Source organism: Colossoma macropomum, unplaced genomic scaffold (assembly GCF_904425465.1).
Source record: "Colossoma macropomum unplaced genomic scaffold, Colossoma_macropomum, whole genome shotgun sequence".
In the NCBI taxonomy this organism is placed as follows: Eukaryota; Metazoa; Chordata; class Actinopteri; order Characiformes; family Serrasalmidae; genus Colossoma; species Colossoma macropomum.
The window spans coordinates 18,991,058-19,009,669 of record NW_023494801.1 but is presented as its reverse complement, the minus strand read 5'-3'; the positions used below and the strand labels follow the sequence as shown (position 1 = coordinate 19,009,669).

At 39.0% G+C, this 18,612-nt stretch overlaps 2 protein-coding genes across 2 annotated transcripts; one reads left to right on the top strand and one right to left on the bottom strand.

Annotated features, from left to right (window-relative positions):
• Positions 1-835: 835 nt before the first annotated feature.
• Positions 836-15,034, bottom strand: znf653 (zinc finger protein 653). Its single transcript, XM_036589962.1, has 10 exons — positions 14,734-15,034; positions 13,576-13,616; positions 11,424-11,741; positions 10,537-11,075; positions 9,069-9,249; positions 6,800-6,875; positions 6,418-6,532; positions 5,889-6,003; positions 5,707-5,806; positions 836-5,100 (listed from the first exon to the last, which is right to left on the bottom strand). The coding sequence occupies exons 1-10, from the start codon at positions 15,027-15,029 to the stop codon at positions 4,923-4,925; spliced, it is 1,959 nt and encodes a 652-aa protein (XP_036445855.1). The 5' UTR covers positions 15,030-15,034; the 3' UTR covers positions 836-4,922.
• A 405-nt stretch (positions 15,035-15,439) lies between these two features.
• swsap1 (SWIM-type zinc finger 7 associated protein 1) lies at positions 15,440-17,655 on the top strand. The gene is made up of 2 exons (XM_036589859.1): positions 15,440-15,854; positions 16,502-17,655. Exons 1-2 carry the CDS (start codon positions 15,591-15,593, stop codon positions 17,099-17,101), a joined length of 864 nt encoding a protein of 287 aa, XP_036445752.1. The 5' UTR covers positions 15,440-15,590; the 3' UTR covers positions 17,102-17,655.
• Positions 17,656-18,612: the final 957 nt, after the last annotated feature.

Genomic DNA, 18,612 nt, shown 5'->3' with positions numbered 1-18,612 from the left:
GTCATTCCACATTCCACGTAGTCCCACTACGAGCATGTTAATTTAGACTGGATAGCAATGATAGCAAAGTTGCTATAGGTGCAGGCAGTCATAAATATAATCATCCATTTGAGAAAGTGTTGTAACAGACATATATACCCTTACTATAGCATGGGGAAGAAGTTAAAGTTGTTCATAACAAACTTATTCAAGTATACGTCCTTCAGTAATAAACCATAAAGCACTCCATTATATTCCAGCGCTAGTTATGCATTGCAATATCAACGATGCAAATTAATTTATTTACACCCATTTGTATGCACCGACGCACACTGTATACATACTCCATTTGTTGCTTTGGAAAAGGCGTATGACTGTGCATGTGAATAAAGAAAAGAAATCTAGCTCCCTTTGTGTCCAGCAGTAGCCTATTAAGCCATAGATCCTGTTCGAAAAGGGCTCTCCAATAAGAAACCTTATTACTACAAGGCATTTGGATCCGTCACCACACCAACACATAAGATATCATATAGCAGAAAAAAAAAAAATGTGTCAAGTCATACGACAGAGCAGGTGATAAAGGTAGTTTTTCCAGAGCACAACCTCTATTTCACCTTTCTTCAGAACAGATTATGCTGTGAAATCTGTAAAGCATCATGCCAGGATAAAGTTTTGTTCAACCACATTTAATGAAAATATCAAGAAGTCACAGTAAGGCTGTTTTTCTAAGGAACGTTGTTGAATTAGAACACGACTACAGTGTTGAACTCTATCCCATATTAGCAAAAGCATTAACTACACTGACGTCAGCACTGTTTTGTATGGTGCTTCAAAAAGTCCAGGGTCAACACTATCCAGTCAACAATACCTTTTATTTCCATTGTCACCAACAAATCTGCTCCTTTTAACATTATATAATCAGCATCATCATCATCTCTTAACAGAATATTTTACAGTTTCCATTGTAAACTAACATAACGGAAAATAATACACCGAAAAGTTAACTGACTGCAAACTACCAACTCTGCTCTAAAAATGAGTTGATGTGCATTTTAAAACCGTCATAGAAACAGCACAAATAATTCAGATGTATGATCCAAACTGAAGGATCCGGAAAAAGAAAGTACACTGTAAAGTAACAGTGGGAGACTGTTTTCCCTGAGCATTGTATTTTAATACAGTCAGTTCCTTATGAGGTCAACAATACAGATCCTTTTCTGGGAACTGGTGGGAGTAAAAAGGTAAATGTGGGCTTTCTTGTGAATAGAATAGAAAACCTGCTCTGCAGGGGTGTAACAATGAGACGTGTGTGAGAAGTGTATCATTGTAGGTAAATGAATCCAACACTTTGAAGGGGCCATGGATAACAGTGTCACACCTAGCAAAAGACTGAAGGAAAAGCAAGAGGCTTCTCACCCCTGGAGAACACACAATATTTCGGCCTTCTTATATTTTTAGTGTATATTTAAAAAGGGTGTAAACCATACATTAAGTCACTATTAAGGTAAGGTAGTCTAAATGAGACTCTTCAACAGCTTCTGTTCAGGAGCTACAAGTGCCTAAAAAGGCCAGAATACACTAAAGTTCCTGAAAGCACAATGAATTCAATTAAAAAGAATTTTAGATCACAATCTTATATAAATACCAATTCCTTAAAGGGGTTATGCTGAAATGTTAACACTGATAACAATAAATGAAAGCCCCGCTCACTGTTAGGCCTTGTTTCAATACTTGCCCTTGGCTAGAGACATAAAGGAGGAGGCGACAGTTCACAGGTTTGAAAATGAATTGGGAAGCTTATAACGCTCAACATGGTTGTCTGTGTATAGGGAAACAAACAAGGGGCTTACTGGTTAAGCAGCAAGTGGGGAAAAGCCCTCAGTCGTAGAGATATGCGCATGCATAGCAGCCAGTGACTTCAAACATGTTTTGAAACAGTAATGTAACTTTCAGTTTTGGGTTTATAGGTCTCTCCCTATTCAAAGAGACAGGAACCTGAGGCTGTATTATCCTTTGTCTTAAAATCTGACAGCTCAAGATACGTTTTTTTCACAAATTTGCATTACAGAAGCAAATCTTCTCATCTTACAGCATTTTAAGTTAGGAAATCCTAACCTACTTGATCAAAGTTGACAATCAACTATCATGTCTGTTACCTAGAAACCAACAACAGGCGCACAACTGATGTGTAAATACGTAACAAATATAATGTTAAAAATGTAAGTTACAGCTGCTGTCACTGACATTAAAAAAGGACAAAACTGAAGTGCAATAAACTAGAGATTAAGAATACTGTGAGTGCTCCCCCTGCTGTTTATCATAGCACCGCCACCCCAGTTTCAGTTTCCATTTCTCAGACGCTTTAGCCAACCATGTTAACGTTATTCCTGCTAATAAACAGACACAGGTTCAGCTCTGTCTCCTCATTATTCACCACCATCACTGTGATATTTTATCTGAGAAGTCCTCATCAACATTAACACAAGAAGGTGATAAGAGGGGACGGTGGAGATTGTGTCTGCAGTGTCTGTGATTTTTAAAACGCAGAGATAGAAAACAAAACATCTCACAAGCACCATTTTGAAATGTAAATGAATGTAACGTCATTATGCTAATTATAGTAAACAATTGCCTAAAAACAATAGAAACGGATGGTTAAAACAGAAGTTAAGCCAGCTCTGGGGTTGTGTTAAAGTTAGAGCAGTATTTAGGAAATTTCGTCTAGTTAGGATGTTTCTGTAAGACTGCTTTCTTACCTGGAGTTAGAATAAGATTAAGAACTGCTGTTCCGTAATAGCTGTCCTAAATTCAGTCTAAAGTTGTCATGGTAACTAAACAGATAATATTTCAGAGTTAAGATGTGTCTATAACACAGCCCTTGGTCTTGTATGACTGGACATGCTGCTTGGGGCATTGCCAAGATGGCCAGCAAATGGACAGACTATCCTAGAAAGACCTTGCCTTGGCTAGGTTAGCCACAGTGAGCTAATTATCTAGCCATGCAAACTTTATAATGCAGAACGTTTTTTTTTGAGAAGTCTGAACATAATGTACATACACTGTGTAAAAAACTGCTTTGTTTGGTGATGTTTGCTTTTTTTTTTTAACTAGTATATGACCTTTATTGTTTGTTGTTGCTAGCGGTGTAGCCTTTAGCTAGCTAAACAGTAAGCTAGCAGAGCAAAAGTTGAATCAGAATGATAGACTTCTAATAGAAAGAGTAGTTTAAACATAGCAAATCAAATGTTATAGTTTTTAAATGTTTTTAGCATTTAAATTATTTTATTGCTATAAACAGCTTTGTCAGTCATTTTTCAGACTCAAAAATGGGAAATGACTTGCATAATAAATGATTTCTTTACAATTTCTACTGCTGAAGTCGACACTTGTGTTTACTGAAGGGCTCATTTGAAACTCCACTTGTGCTAATATAGAAATGGAACGGCCCTTAAGATGGCGCCAGGGATCTCTCAGAGGGTAAATGATGAGGCCAAGTTGGCAAGGGCTTGTTAAAAATAGTGTTGAAACGGGCAGCAAGTCAATAAAAGTCATAAGCATTTGGACAGCTATAACTTTTGCTTTGGTGTGTTGTTTACTCCAGCATATTTAACTTTGTGAGTAATCATTTTCTTTTAAAAGTTAAAAGTGCAGAATGTCAGCCTTAACATAAGCTTATTTACATTTGAACTCTTTGAAACGGGTCCCCATTTGAGAAACATTGCACTATATAGTGTGTCAGCCATGTAGCAGCATTTTTTGAATTCGTAATGATAAATCTTATGGTTATTCCATTGTCTTTCTCCAGTCAGTTCAAACACTATCTAGTGTATAATGAACCATTTTGGAAACAGCACTATGCTGAATGAATACTATAGTAAATACATAAAAGAAATGCAGCCCTTTTTATACATACTTCTCCACATTTCAGGGGACCATAAAAAGTTGGACAATTTAACATGTTTTTCACCAGTGTGATGTCTTTGTAGCTTAAAGTAGAGCTGATTTTAAAACAGTGTTTTGGCTTTGCGTTTGACTAATTTAGTATGATTTTTCAGTCTGCTTTACTGGCATTGGCCAGTTGAAAGCCAATACAAACAGGCTCCAGACCTAGAATCAGTTCCCCACACCTATTAGCCCTGATGTGCAGGAAGTAATGATATGACACACAGCTAGTGACAAAACAAGTGAGCAGCCAATTACTTAAGCCCGTAAGTATAAAACAGTACACCCAGTACAGATGCTAGCACTCTTGAAGCTGACACACTCTGCACTTTAACCTTGTAGTCATCACCTCATTAAAATCCAACACACTGACATACAGAGCCAAAATGATAAAAAAGGTCACTTTCCAATTACTTACATAGTTCTCTGTATCTATGATGGTACATTTTGAATACAGCAGCTTGGGGTTAGCAGTCTCCAACAACCATCTTGAGAGGTTTTCTGAGGATCTGTCTTTCAATCAACACTAAAGATTACATGATGGGCCACAGAGTGGGACAAAACACAACGTAAATGATGATACGAAAAGACATGAAAAAAATACCCGACACCCCGCGCTGGGCAGGGCGGAACTTTCAACCATGGAAGCTGCGTCCAGCACAGCAAAAAACAACACATACGTACAACAAGGATACAAACTCATTGGTTTAAATCTCACTTATTAAGCTCTTTTGACCCATACTTGCTGGTTCTAAGGTCTTTCCTTCGTGCTTTCCTTGTTCCTGACCTGCTTTATGCCTCAGTCATTCCAGTCATTCTGTGCAACAATTTCCTTTTCAAGCCAATATTTAGGCTTGATAAATAGTCATCAGCATGTTTAAACTTTTACCACACACAAAACTAAGTGCACAAACAGGAGACTTTGACCATCAACCACAGGCCTAGTTAAAACTGCCACTGGCAGAAGCCCTTTTCTAAATCCATCTGTCTTGCCTTTCCTCTCAGGTAGTCTGTTTGTCTGGGTGGCTTTTGAGTTTGTGGAACTTGACACTGTCAAGCTTCTCAAAGCGCTTTCCGCAGTGTTCACAAGTGTAGTTGTAGTGAGCCTCGGGTGTATGTTTCTTCATGTGCCAGTTGAGGGAGGCCCGCTGCCGACACTGGTAGCCGCAGATTTCACACCTGCAGGGATGGAGCCAACAACATAACCACAAAGTTAAACTAATTTGTCCATTAATGAATTATTGAAACAATTAAATGCTAAGATTACTGCTTAAGATATCAATACTTCTAGAACGCTGAACAAAAACATGTACCATAAAAAAGAAAGTTTTAGACCAATAATAGACCAATAATAGACAGCCTGTGAACTACAACAACCAGTGTAAATAGTACCATTCCTACCACACAACATACAAAAATTAAAATATGACATATATTAATGACCATTTTATTCAAACAGAGGTCAATTCTCTCACCACAGAGCTGGATATGTATGGCTGGCAGGCTACTTTAAATTAGTTTAATTAAACCCAGTCTTTGGGTATTGTCTTATAATTTAATACCTTGAATTGCAAAAAATAAGACACTGTCAGACATTTTATCATCTTAATTTTTTTAAATCTATTTTAAGACCCAAGACTTTTTAGGCATCCATGGTAACCCTATTATATTTCTTTTTAAACACTGAATTAAAAAGCATTTAAGCATAAAATGTGCTCAAGTACCACATATCATATTTTGCCACACTGCCAATCTTTACCCAAGTTAGAACTAAATCAGACTCACTGTAACGGTGTCTCGCCTGTGTGAGTGCGCCTGTGCACCTCTAAATGGTTCTTGCGTTTGAAGGACTTGCCACATGTCTCACATATAAAGTCTCGCACTCCTGAAAAGACAAAGAGGCTAGTCAACAGTATTCTACAAGCATAGTTTATGGAAGATAAGTAAAAGCACACAAAATTAAGCACCTGAGTGGATGATCATATGCCGATGTAGATGGTTGGAGAGGTAGAACTTCTTCCCGCAGCCTGGATGTGGGCATACTTTTGTCCTGCCTTTCCTGTGCACCAGATTCACATGATTCTGCAGGATACAGATTTACAGATATCCATTTATTCAGCCGCTTCACAAAGAAAAGCAACAAATATCTCAGGGGCAGTGTTACAAGACTTATAAAACGATTTTCAAACAGCAAAAGATCTGATGTATCAGTGTGCACACAAACCCACTTCATCTGCCTAAGAAATATTATAAGCTATGCTCTGCAAAGTAATTTATACCGCAGATAGTCTAGAAGGCATTAGACCTTATCCTGTAGACAAATAACAATAAAATCCATCAGTCTCACTAATAAATCTTTTACACTTGCATTTTGCACTTTTAAGACTAATGACTAATAGAATGTAGACACCACTACTGCAAGCAGTGATTTACATTTGAACCTCAGGTTGTCTGTTTTTGCATGTGTAGAACTTGGGTGGTGTCAACTGTCCTCACCTGGAAGCTGCTGATGGCCACATACACCTGACTGCAGCCCTCATATGGGCAATGAAACATCTTCAGCATGCCATCCGCTTCAATGACAGGACCCCGCCGACTTCTCTTAGAAGATCTGGAGTGTGTGGCAAATTTTCAGTTCATTCACACTGGTTTTATTCTTTGGCTTAGAATCAAATAATTTCCATATCTAAAGCTTGCTCAAAATCTGCTAACTGCTGCCATAGTAACAGATCTTCAGAGACACAATCACTTCCACGGTGAGCTACAGCACCATGAGGAACAAAGCCCATCTTACAGGAACCCTTATTTATGAAGGCAACAACTCAACAATCACAGATGAGTCAATATGCAACCTCACAACTGTACTCCACACACAGACCTGTTGGGAGAGCGCTGCAAATCTTTCTGAGTGTGTGATTCCTCACTAGGCTCCAAAAGCTGCTTTTCACTCAGATCTGCAAAACAATAACACTGTCACTCGAGTGACTGACAATCAATATGTGTTGCTAACTTACACATGGAAAAAATGTCACTGTATTTTGGGGAAGCAATACCTTGTCAATTAAATTTAAAACGTACTTTATTTAAAACATGTTGTAAAAGCTCCAGTCCTTGAGGGCCAATGTGCAGCACAGATTAATGATTTCTCCGCCCAAACATACCTGATTTAATTCTGTTGTTATCTGCCAGGGTTAGGGAGTGTTTTTGAGCAGGGAATTCATCAAATCGTGCTGGACAAAGACCTACTAGCTGAATACCCCAGTTTTAAGAGGTACGGTTTTCTGATAGTTAATGCAGTCTATTTGTGTGGCACTGCAAGCTATGCTGTCCTAGTAATTACATTAAAAGGAAATTTCACTGATTTTTCACAATGAGAAGAAAATTACAGTGTCAGATTTGTTCCCAGTGCTAGTGATGGGCACCAGTTGTCTGATGTGTTTAATGCCTCTAAAATCTGCCTCACAGAAAACTCTTACATGACCTGGTTACGAAAACACGAGCTTGTTTTACAATAGTTTTGGCCTAAGAATGTCTCCCCCAATGTACAATTAAAGCACTGTTTCTCCTTCCATTTTTCTTTTCTTTAAGGGGACAACCCTCCCCACCACCCTCCCACCCCGCATCCTTAAAGGTCCATAAAGAAAAGGTTAAACACAAAATGACAATAAAAAAACAGCATAAGCGATGCTAAAAACATTGCCAGCCTTCATGATGCACAATGTGCTTCAATATACATTTGATTAACAGACAGTAAAATCTTATATTACAGTGTTCAAAGGCATGGGGTGGCAATCTAAATGTGAGCCTTATCACAGGCAGCAGCCCATGTATAGAACAGAGGTTGCCACAAAAATATTGTTTCTATTAGTAAACTTATAGCGAAATCTCTCCATATGCAGCACGTTCCCGAGATCCCTAAGCTACTGCTGTAATAGAGGGCTAGCCTTTGACTTCCACTGCAGCAAGATAAAGGCAATAACGTACAGACAGAAATGGCTTGGCCTTATATTTATTAATCCATGAACTTACTACTGCTGAACCAAAAATAGCAACCATCTGGTGCAATAGTTTTATTAACAGATTTTGATCTATAGTCAAATATAAGCATCCAAAAGGAATTTAGTTTAGGGCAGGACCAGAACTGATGGGTAGGTTTTCTGGTCTCTTGTTTACACATCACATAAAGGAGCGATGTTGGGATATATCATGAAGCTTGAACTTGGAATGTTGCAGTCTGTGAACTACTTTGTATTGTACTAACATATGTCTGGTATTTATAGAGCTACTGAGTATTCTGTCAAAAGTAAACATTTGGGGACCCTGAACTGCAGCACATACAGTCTTTGAACTGCAGTCTGTAATATCTGCATTTCCCTCTTTCAACCAAGTGATGTAAATGAAAAGCACAAATGCCACTAAGCCAACTAAGCAATAACTTGATCCACTGCTATTTTTTATTATCGATATTACTGATAATGTTGATTAGTTGTTGCAGCCTTAATCTCAACTGCTGAATTTTGCAGAAATCAGTGGAATTCCCCTTTAAGTATAAACTTAGCACTGCAAGTGCATGGTGCAATGAACTACCAGACTACAGTAGAGGTGACCAGGCTTGCACAGCTTTCATTCTGTTACATATATTCCCATTAAACCACTTATTAAAAATGTTGCCCCACCATAGAGAAAAAAGGTTGCCCCACCATAACAGACTGTGATCTTCACTTGACAATACAGACAAATGTCCAAGAGTCCAAACATTGTAATATTACATTTTGGCAACTGCACCTCCTCCACACCCACAAAGGAACACTCTGCCAATCCATACCCCCTCACTCCCTCTAGTACTGAGCTCTACTTGAGAGTAATGAAAACCTTTACAGCAGTGGTCTCCAATGCTGGTCCTGAAGAGCTACCTTCCCGCCTTGGGAAGAGGTTGATTAGCTGTGGCCAATTTGCCACACCTGCTTCAGCAAATCAACCTCTTCCCACATCCCTGATTGGCTGAATCAGATGCATTAGAGGTAAATAAGGGACAGGGCAGCTTACTAGACACAGGCTGGAACTAAACTTTGCAGGAAGACAGGTCTCCAGGACCAGGTTTGGAGACCACTGCTTTAAGTGATTCAAGCACAATGCACTTCTCACACCTGTGATGTTATCAGTCTCTGGTATGCTGCTTCGGAGCACTGCTCCTGATTGGCACATCTGGTTATAGGCCACACCATCAATCACTGTGCAGGTGACTTCCTCCACACTTCCGCTGCCCATGTTGAGCTGAATGCCTTCAGATGTTAGAGCTTCATAGCTGGGACCTGTGATTATGATAAGCTAGCAAGAGCAGAGAGTAGAAAACAGCAAGCGAGGGAGTGAGTGAGAAAAAGTAAATCAAAAAAGGTTACATGGATGCATTTAACAGTCTGATCATTTAATAGCACACAAATTTCTGTTACCAGCACACAATATTTTGGTGGCTCCTACTCTGAGTCACTTTCCTCTGTGGTCCTAGATCAGATACAAATTTAACATGTGGCCTTGCGACCACAGTGAAACTGGTCAGATTAGAATTCATAAATATGCATGCAGCAGAAAGAATGCAATTTTCAAGTTGTAAAAGCTGCAATTTTCAACTCATAAGAGCTACAATTTTAATTATATCCTACATTATTTAATGTTGTCTTAATTTGAAAAATGTATCCTAATAATACACAACTTGTGAACTGTCAGTCTGTCACACTACATTCAGCATTTAAGCCTCAAGTCTGAAAAAAACGTATGTGCTCGTCTTCCTGCTGAAGAAAACAGGTTTGTAGTTTAATTATACAGTAATTAACTGAATTTAATTTACAATCATAATATTAATTATAAAAACTGCACTTAGATATTTTTCCCAAATTACTTAGCCATAGGATGCAGTCACTGTCATTATCCAGTGGTAGTATGTTGACTGGCAAAATTGTGGAAAACTGATCTGCTCGATATTTGGGGAAAAAGTTAACTGGAAGGAAACTACTGAAATCAAGCAGCGTCCAAAAAAACAACTGCTACAATGCTGTCAACAGGGATACACCAATCACGCATTCTCTGTTCTGATACCAATTCAGATACCTGAAAATTCCAAAGGAATAAAAGATAAAATATTAAAAATATTAAAAGTGTTATAGTATGAATGTTAAATTAAATACATCAATCAAAATGAAAAGAAATATATAGCTTAATCACTTAGACCTATCTGAGAAAAGTCAGGGTGTCACAGGACACAGTACATGTATATTAATAGATTTATGTTCTCTGGGACTTTACCTTACATAAAATAAACAAATGTATTTTTCATAGTTAGGGGAGGCTACTGGACAATCTGCTGTTTCCATTACAACAACTATGACTAACAGTACTGAATACAGATAAATCTTGTGTGACCATGCAATTCATTCAACAATGCTATTTGTGGCAACAGCAATTACTGATTACAAAATTGTGTGAGTGCGGTTCATTTCAGGGTAGAAGTGTGTTCACACAGGAAAAAGTGGATCTGCGCAAAAAATTGAAATTGAGCAATAATGCGAACATAATTTGATTGTATGTAAACAAGCTCTAACATGTCTCCATGTGACGTACCTGAGATCCTTCCAATGTGGCCCGCTGGTCTGGCAGCTCACAGCTGCCCACCACACTCTGAAGCGCCTGGGTCTCGAACAGTTCCCCCTGCACTGGGGCAGCTGCCATTGGTGTGTGACCTGTGCTTTCTGAAAGTGTGTGGGCCTCGCCTTCCTCCACACCCCCTCTCACATGACTGTCCCCATCTGATCCCTCCAGGTTGTCCATTAAAGATGCTGTGACCACCACACACTCGTAATCCTCTGTCACGGCCCTGCCCCTTCCTGCAGTTTCGGTCTTCAGGTCGGTTGCCTCGGTAGGAAATCTTTCTGTTGCCAGGTCCTGGTCTGAAGCTATGTGTTCAGACTCAGACACAGTTGGCTCCCCCTCTAGTCCTACGCCCACCTCCCAGGTGGCCTGGTTCACCAGTGACTGAGAAGATGTGATGGAGAGCCTGTCAGCTACAGGAGCTCCTGGGAGCTGACTGAAAGCTGTGGAGCACATCTGACGGGCCACTTCTGACACTTGTGCTGTGGCACTCTCCAACTCGTCTGGTGCATCTGAACAAACAAGAGGCATTTGTAGTCCCAGCGATGACTACTATGGCTATGACAGCTCAATGCAGAATACAACAGAATGCCACTCAGGATCTGGTTCACCCCTCCATGGAATCATTTAATCAATCATTTAAATTACATGACTATACAACTTCATCACAGAATAATTCATAGTAGTTAATCTAACAAATTAACATACTTAGTCTAAAATAACTGAATAACAAGCCTATAGTTCAAGTGGCTAAAAGCAGAAGAGCTTAAACAGGACACATATGCATAACCATACCAAAATAAGTTGCTTTTTGCTGTGCTTTAGGGAATTCTGATCTTTGATTTATAACTGAATCACACCTGACAGTTGGCTTTGGTTTAGCGCTCTTTGACTAGCCCTGGGACTGAGGCCACCAGCTGTTGCAGCAGTCTCAACAGCCCTTTTTTCTTCAGGCTCCTCCCTAGCGTCGTCCTCGTCCTCAGACTCACTAGCACCTCCTGCAGCCCACGAGATGTGCTGTACAAAAGAATGTTCAGCATCACACTGCCACAGCACAGAGGTGGACAGACCCAGTGTTGGCTCCACTGCGCGCAGTTCAGGCTCATGAGGACACGTCTGGCAGTGCTCCTGGTACCAGCTCACTAAGCTGTGCAAACTGGTGACAGCCACCTTTTTCCCTACCAAAAAGAAAAGAAAGTAACGGTTCACTAAATTTCACAAGCATGTTCCTCTAGTTTCGTCAGTGCTATGCTTTGTCTCTAGCATTAATATTCTTGAGTTTCCAATGTTCTGAACTACCATCAAGAGAACCTGGCCAAGATTTATGTCTCATTTTGGCCTAATACACTTCATCATGTTAAAGGAGAACTCTGCCGGCTTTTCAAAATTTGTGCATAATTACATAATTAAGATATAGATAAATTAATTATTTGATGTTTGAGTGGTTTGACATGAAATGCTCTGTTCTAGAGAAACTTAGTGAGTCAGAATTGTTAACAGTGGTGCTGATAGGAACCAGACACATTAACCATTTAACGCCTCCAAACAAAGTTACTACATGAAATTAACGCAAGTGCACTGCCTGATGACTGAACATTGTTACACTTGTTTTAGATTTCTGGTCTAAAATGTATTTTTTGAAAAAAAAAATTATAAAAAATGGCAAAGAATTGCATGCAGGGCATTGTAAGGCAAAACAGAACCCAAGGTAAACATGAATTTGATTTCAAACCATTCTACCTTTAACAGCACTACACATAAAAAACTCTAGAATGACTGCTTGTTTTTGGATAGAAAATAAAATAGCTATATTTGTGCTATTGACACTGGTTCCCTTCACTAACACTCTTAAGAGTCAGTAAGTAGAAGTGGGCAACATGACTATATATATTTTTTGGAGATTTTTTTCCCCCCAATTTCCTCCCCAATCACGTGATACCACCAGCACTAGGAGGGTGAAGGCAAACACAAAATTCCTCTGAGACAAGTGAAGCCAGTCACTGCATCTTTTCAAACTGCCGCTTACACAAAATCATTGGACAGCTGAACGTGCTAGCAGGACAATGCTAACTGCCAGTTTTGTTACATCAGCTAACAGACGTCTGTGCTGACTAGCATTGTGCTGAGCAATGGGGAAAAGTAGGGACATCCTACCCACCCAGAGAGGGGGCGAGGCCAGTTGTGCTCTCTTGGCCTCCCAGCCACGGATGGTTGTAGCATCAACAGGGATTGAACTCAATCTCCTGACAATAGGGTCAACACCTAAGACTATTGCAACACTATAGCCCCCAACTATATTTACTATCGTAATAAATTACATCATATACTTTTCTGGGCGAATCATAGATATTGTTAGTACTTTAACACCAACCAACTGCACATTTCATTACAAAAGAGAACATAATTAGTCCTGTTTAACTGGATGTAGCGCCACGTAGGACAACTGAAAAAAATAACTGTATTCAATTTTGAATAGTACATCAGGATATACATTTCTATCGCCCAGCTCAGTTTGTTTTTCTATGATGTATCATTTCCCATCACAAAACTCTGAATGCCTTTGTTTCCATCTCTACTATTAAATAAAACCTGAAAAACATACAGACCTCTCCATTAACAGAGTAAACGTACCCTTTAAGGAGCCTCTTTCTTCATGTTTTCGCAGATCAGTATTTAGCTAATGGCAGCTGGCTTCGAGCTGCCATTAGCTAAATCAAACAAAACTAATGTTAATTTTGTAATCACCAGTTTCACACAAGATGCTTTATTTGTCTGAATCTACACATTTTTCTTATATGAAATTTGCGTTCAGGCTAACAAGAGTCAATGAAGCCAATCATTGTGGATTTGACTGCTGGCATCAAGAAGCCTGATGGCAAGTTTAAGCATGAAAATGAAAGAATCTTCTTTTCAAGGGCTTTCAAGCATTGGCTGACACAGGATCAAATCAATGTGGTGATCACTAACATGCATGGAACTATGAAAATATCTCCATCTTTTGAATGCGTTCACCTTTTTTCTGGTTTCTGCACAGCTCTGGCGTGGTCTTCTTCCTGTCAGTGATAAAGTACAGTTATCACAAAACTATGGATGTTATGCTATAAAATGTAACCTGTTCCAACCTATAAGAAGTGGTGAAAACGACTGACATGACTGGATATTACGTAGCTGGAAGGGTTATTTTTAACATACTTCAGTCAATGTGGATATTTTCCATAGTGAAGTCAAATTCAAAGGACCTTACAAACTAAATGTTCACCACAATATTTGCACTTACATTACATTTTTGGTGCTTGTTCAGTTGCATCAATATGAAATGTAACATGAATTTTAAAATAACAACTACTGTAATAAATTCCTCCCATTCTAATATTTAACTGAACATAAATGTGCCTCAAATTTGGCCTTAAGACACAGATTTTGAACTTTGGCCATAAACCGTGCCTCATTCCCTTATTACATACTTAAAAAAGATGACTTTCAAAGATTCTTTTGTAAAGACAATGGTTCTACTTAGAACCATGAGTTCTATATAGAACCATTTTATGTTTAAATGGTTGTGTGCATGGTGAAATGGTTCTTCAGATTGGTGGAGAACGTGTTGTATGTGGTTCTATATAGCACCAAAAAGGGTTCTTCTATTGTTTCAAGCTTGCCATCATAACAATAGCAGAACCCTTCGTGGTGCTATATAGAAACATTTTTAAAAAGGTCCTACACAGAACAATAAACAACATCCTCCATCAATCTGAAGAATCATTTCACCATGCAATCATTTAAGCATGAAATTGTTCTATACAGAACTAATGGTTCTAAACGGAACCATTGCCTTTACTAAAGAACCCGTGAAGTAACTTACCATCTTTAAGTGTGCATGACTGTTTTAATATGTAAATGATATCATCACAGCCATATGTAGTGAAACATTAAGCATGTAACCACTTCATGCCTGGGAGATTTGAAACAAACTACATTGTCGATAACGTTAGCAAATGCCAAAAAAACTCATCTGACTTTACTGGACATCATGAGAAGTTGTGGCCAGCTAGCCACCTGTATTATTTCAAGTTGTGGCTAGCAACTTTGTCAGACCAGTTAAGCCAACCGTTTGCCGACACTTAAAATGTATTTTGTGTTAGCGACTGGCTGAATAGGTGACGGTCCACGTACGCGCCGTATTTCTGCTGGTATCTCTCTCCGTAGGCCGAGTTCAGCAGGATTAAATACTCGGCCAGTCCGGCGTCGCTCAGGCTGGTCCGCCGGCGCAGCTCACTCCAAATTTTGTGCGACTCTCCGAGATAAACCCGCCGGACGTCGTACTTCTTTCGCGACTCGAGTCTCCTCTGAGCTCTGTCTGAGTCCGACAGTCTGGGTCGACCCCTGCATCGCCGTAAAACAGCTTTAATTTGGTCCCCGGAGCCGCTCGAGTCCAGACTGTCCGTCTTATCCGAACACACGGTCGCCATCTTGCTGTCAGCTGTGAGTTGTTGTGGCTCGTCTTAAAGGGATTTTCGGTTTGAACGGAAGTTCGGGACGCGCCTTTAAAGGAAGCCGAAATTCTTTTTTGCCAGAACGTGAAATGCTTACGCATAAAAAGTCAGTTATTACTTACATTTCTTATATATATATATATATATATATATGTGTGTGTGTGTGTGTGTGTGTGTGCGTGTCGCGCGGTGAATGTAAGACATCAAGCAACACTGACAGAGGCAGAAAGATAATCGTTTTGCGTGTTTTTGATAGACACATGCATTGACCAATCAAAACGGAGCAATGCTTCTACGAGTCCAATATTGGCCAATCAAAATGTAGAGATGTTTTTGAGCATCCAATCATTATGGCAATGGGCGTTGACTCTTACGTTCGCGGGAGAAGCAAGTGGTGTTCGTAAGCTAGAAGTTAGCTAGTTAGGTTAGCTATCTGCTTTACCTCCGACTTAAACGGCTACTTGGCGATATTGGGAAACAAATAAGCTGTGTATTTTTTATTTTTATATCTGTTTCTGCCTTGCTACTTGAATAGGTATGGTCGATATCCTTGGTATCGTTTTTAAACAGTTTAGTTCACAACTCCATGTATCCAGTAACATAAAAGTGTCTTCTTTGGAGAATGGCGTTTTGGTCATAGGAGATGAAAACATCAACAGATCCCTGTTGTTCCTGGCAGCTGTAACAGCAGCTTCAGAATTAGGAGTCAAAGTACTGTTTTTCACTCGAAGCCAGATTCAGAGCCTTCCAGTTACCTTCCAGGGATCCGCCTCCAGTGGCCTGAAGCCTGACTATCTGAAGGTAGGATAACAAAAATAGACCTTCACAGTATGTAAGACATAACATAAAAGGACAGCCGAGTAAGACCTCTCTCTTTTCTGTCTTTCACTGAGAGAACAATAAAAATAGCCGTTCTACAGTTATAAAAGACATAACAGAAAAGGCCAGCTGAGTAAACTCTCTCTGTCCCTTTCGCATGTCTGCCATTGAGAGAACAATGAAAGTAATATAAGTTAACTTTATTCCACTAGAGTGCTGGATGGCAGTATTTGATAAGGATATAACTCTTTATGTAGGCTTTTATTTCTACCATAGATTGCTTTGAAAAAATATTGTCAAACCACATACAAATGTTATCATTTTTTTCATCTCTATGTTCTCACTATCAGGATAGATCTTATTGCATATTTTTCTGTATTTCTATTTGTATATATGCCTGTAGATAGGTTTTTTGTATATATATTTTTTATATTGTATCACTCTTATTATATGCATCTATCTATCTATCTATCTATCTATATATATATATATATATATATATATATATATATATACACACACACACACACACACACATAAAAAACTGTCCTGTATTGTGTAACTGCTACAGGCTGCTAAATTTCTTTCGGGATCAATAAAGTATCTTATCTATCTATCTATCTATCTAGAAAATTAGATTTGTATACCCCAAGACCTTAGAGGATCTGCTGGATGATGTGGCATCCCTTCATGAGCTGGTGGTGGAGGCTGCAGCGCTCCCTTCCTTGGTCATCGTGGACGGTTTGGAGCGGTACATATGCGGCCCAGCAGCGCAGAACAGGCCCCAGCAGGAAACTCAAAACGCAGCAGCTCATGTGGTGGCCCTTCTGCATGACACGGCTGCTTTCCTCACCCGGAACCTGGAGGCAAGATCAGGGAACGAGGCCCAGTGCAGGGTCATCGTCTCCATACAGCCTGAATGGAAAGGTGTAGGAGGGTGTGACCTGTTAACATCGGACCCCCTCCTTTTGGTCTTGGAGCGCTACCTGCAGGTGAGGTGCACCTCAGAAAAGTTGAGGATGGGTGAGGAGCCAAATAAGTGGCTTCTCTGTCTCTCGGGTCCAGGGCTGCAGGTTGATGGGGATAATAACGCAGAGGAACAACTGCGGTGGCATGTAGTGCTGCAGCCTAATGGGGCACTGGAGTTCTGTCCAGTCAGTCCAGAACAAGGGGAGACACCACAGGGACAAAACCCTGTGGAAGTGAACAATGAGACACAGAGAGTTTAAACATGCATGTGCCGCTCGCAATCACAGATTCCTAATAAGAAACCAACCATTGAAAAGTACACAGATGTGTTCTCTTTTTATAAACTATGCACTTTATTTTTGTTCTCCCTTGCATTACAGATTGCAAAAATAAAGTTGATAAAAAACAACTATATGCCAAAAACATGAAAGAAAATATGTAGAACATTGCTTGTTTTAAATATTTGGGATTACAGGTTTATAAAGTAAAAAATACATTCTAATGTAAGTTTAGTAATGTATATTAAAATACATTTTGAAATGTAACATTTTGCTTTATATAATAAAGCATATATTATTTCAATGCTTTTCAGATAAGATATCTGTTCAAATCTTTATACAAACACGCCACAACCATAGGGGTGGGCAACATGGCAAAAATATAACATCACAATACTTGAGAATTTTCATGATACATATCGCAATGTTTCTTTTTTCTAAGATTGGAACAGAAAAAGCACCAGTATTGCAAAATTTTAAAAAATGTATTTTTTTAAAATACAAAACAATGTTTACTTTTCACATAAACACTGGACAAAAACATAGTCCAAACCATCCTACTTGGTTATGCATCCAGTCTTATCAGGTAAGAATTACACTAGCCTCCTGATAGTTCCTGTCTCTTTTAGCACACTCTTTCACAAACTGTGTGCACAGTTTAGCCAGAGTTCACGTGTGCCTGTTTCAGCATTTCACCTGCTGTCCCAAATTGAGAATTGTAATTGAAGTATGGTGATTGTGCTGGTCAGTCAGGCTGTTCTGCTGGGACAGAAGTACAAATTTATCTCAAGAGATAAATTTGATGTAACTCTCACCTGATAATATTGGTGCTGTCATGAAGGAACTTGGATGCTTCAGCAAGTATTAGAGAAGAAATTATGCATATTGTTTTGTCCAGGGATGTGGCACTAAATCCAATTGACCTGTATAAATAATTATACTGTCTTTCTAATGAGACATGCTGTTGTTTAGTCCTGACAGTATCAACATTATGCTAAAGCATGTTTTGATGTAATGTGACAATTTATCTTAACTATCATATCATAAATAACATATCATGAATACTCTCAGATCACCCACCCCTCCAACCAAGTAGGGCAAGAGACTCCTAATGGGACAGAACAAAAATGCAGATTTACTTTATTCATTAACATTCATCAGAAGTTGATCCTTTTTTTCTTTTTTTTTTTTAACCAGGACTATTTAATATGTAGAGAAGGTGATGACAGCCATGTGCACTGAATAAATGTTTGTCGAACCAACGCTTTTTGAGATTCATGACATACAGCAAAAAAGAAAACAAAAGAAAAAGTTATTTTTCACTCACATAGAAAATTTACAACCAATAGCTATTGGTAAATGAATAGCTATTAATTTAGAAATGGTAAGAAGAACATGCTGATGTTTAATTAAAGTTTTCATGTTCACACATCAAAGTGGCTTGTTAAAAAAAACATTAACATCTTAGAATATATTTTTATTCCTCAGTTGCC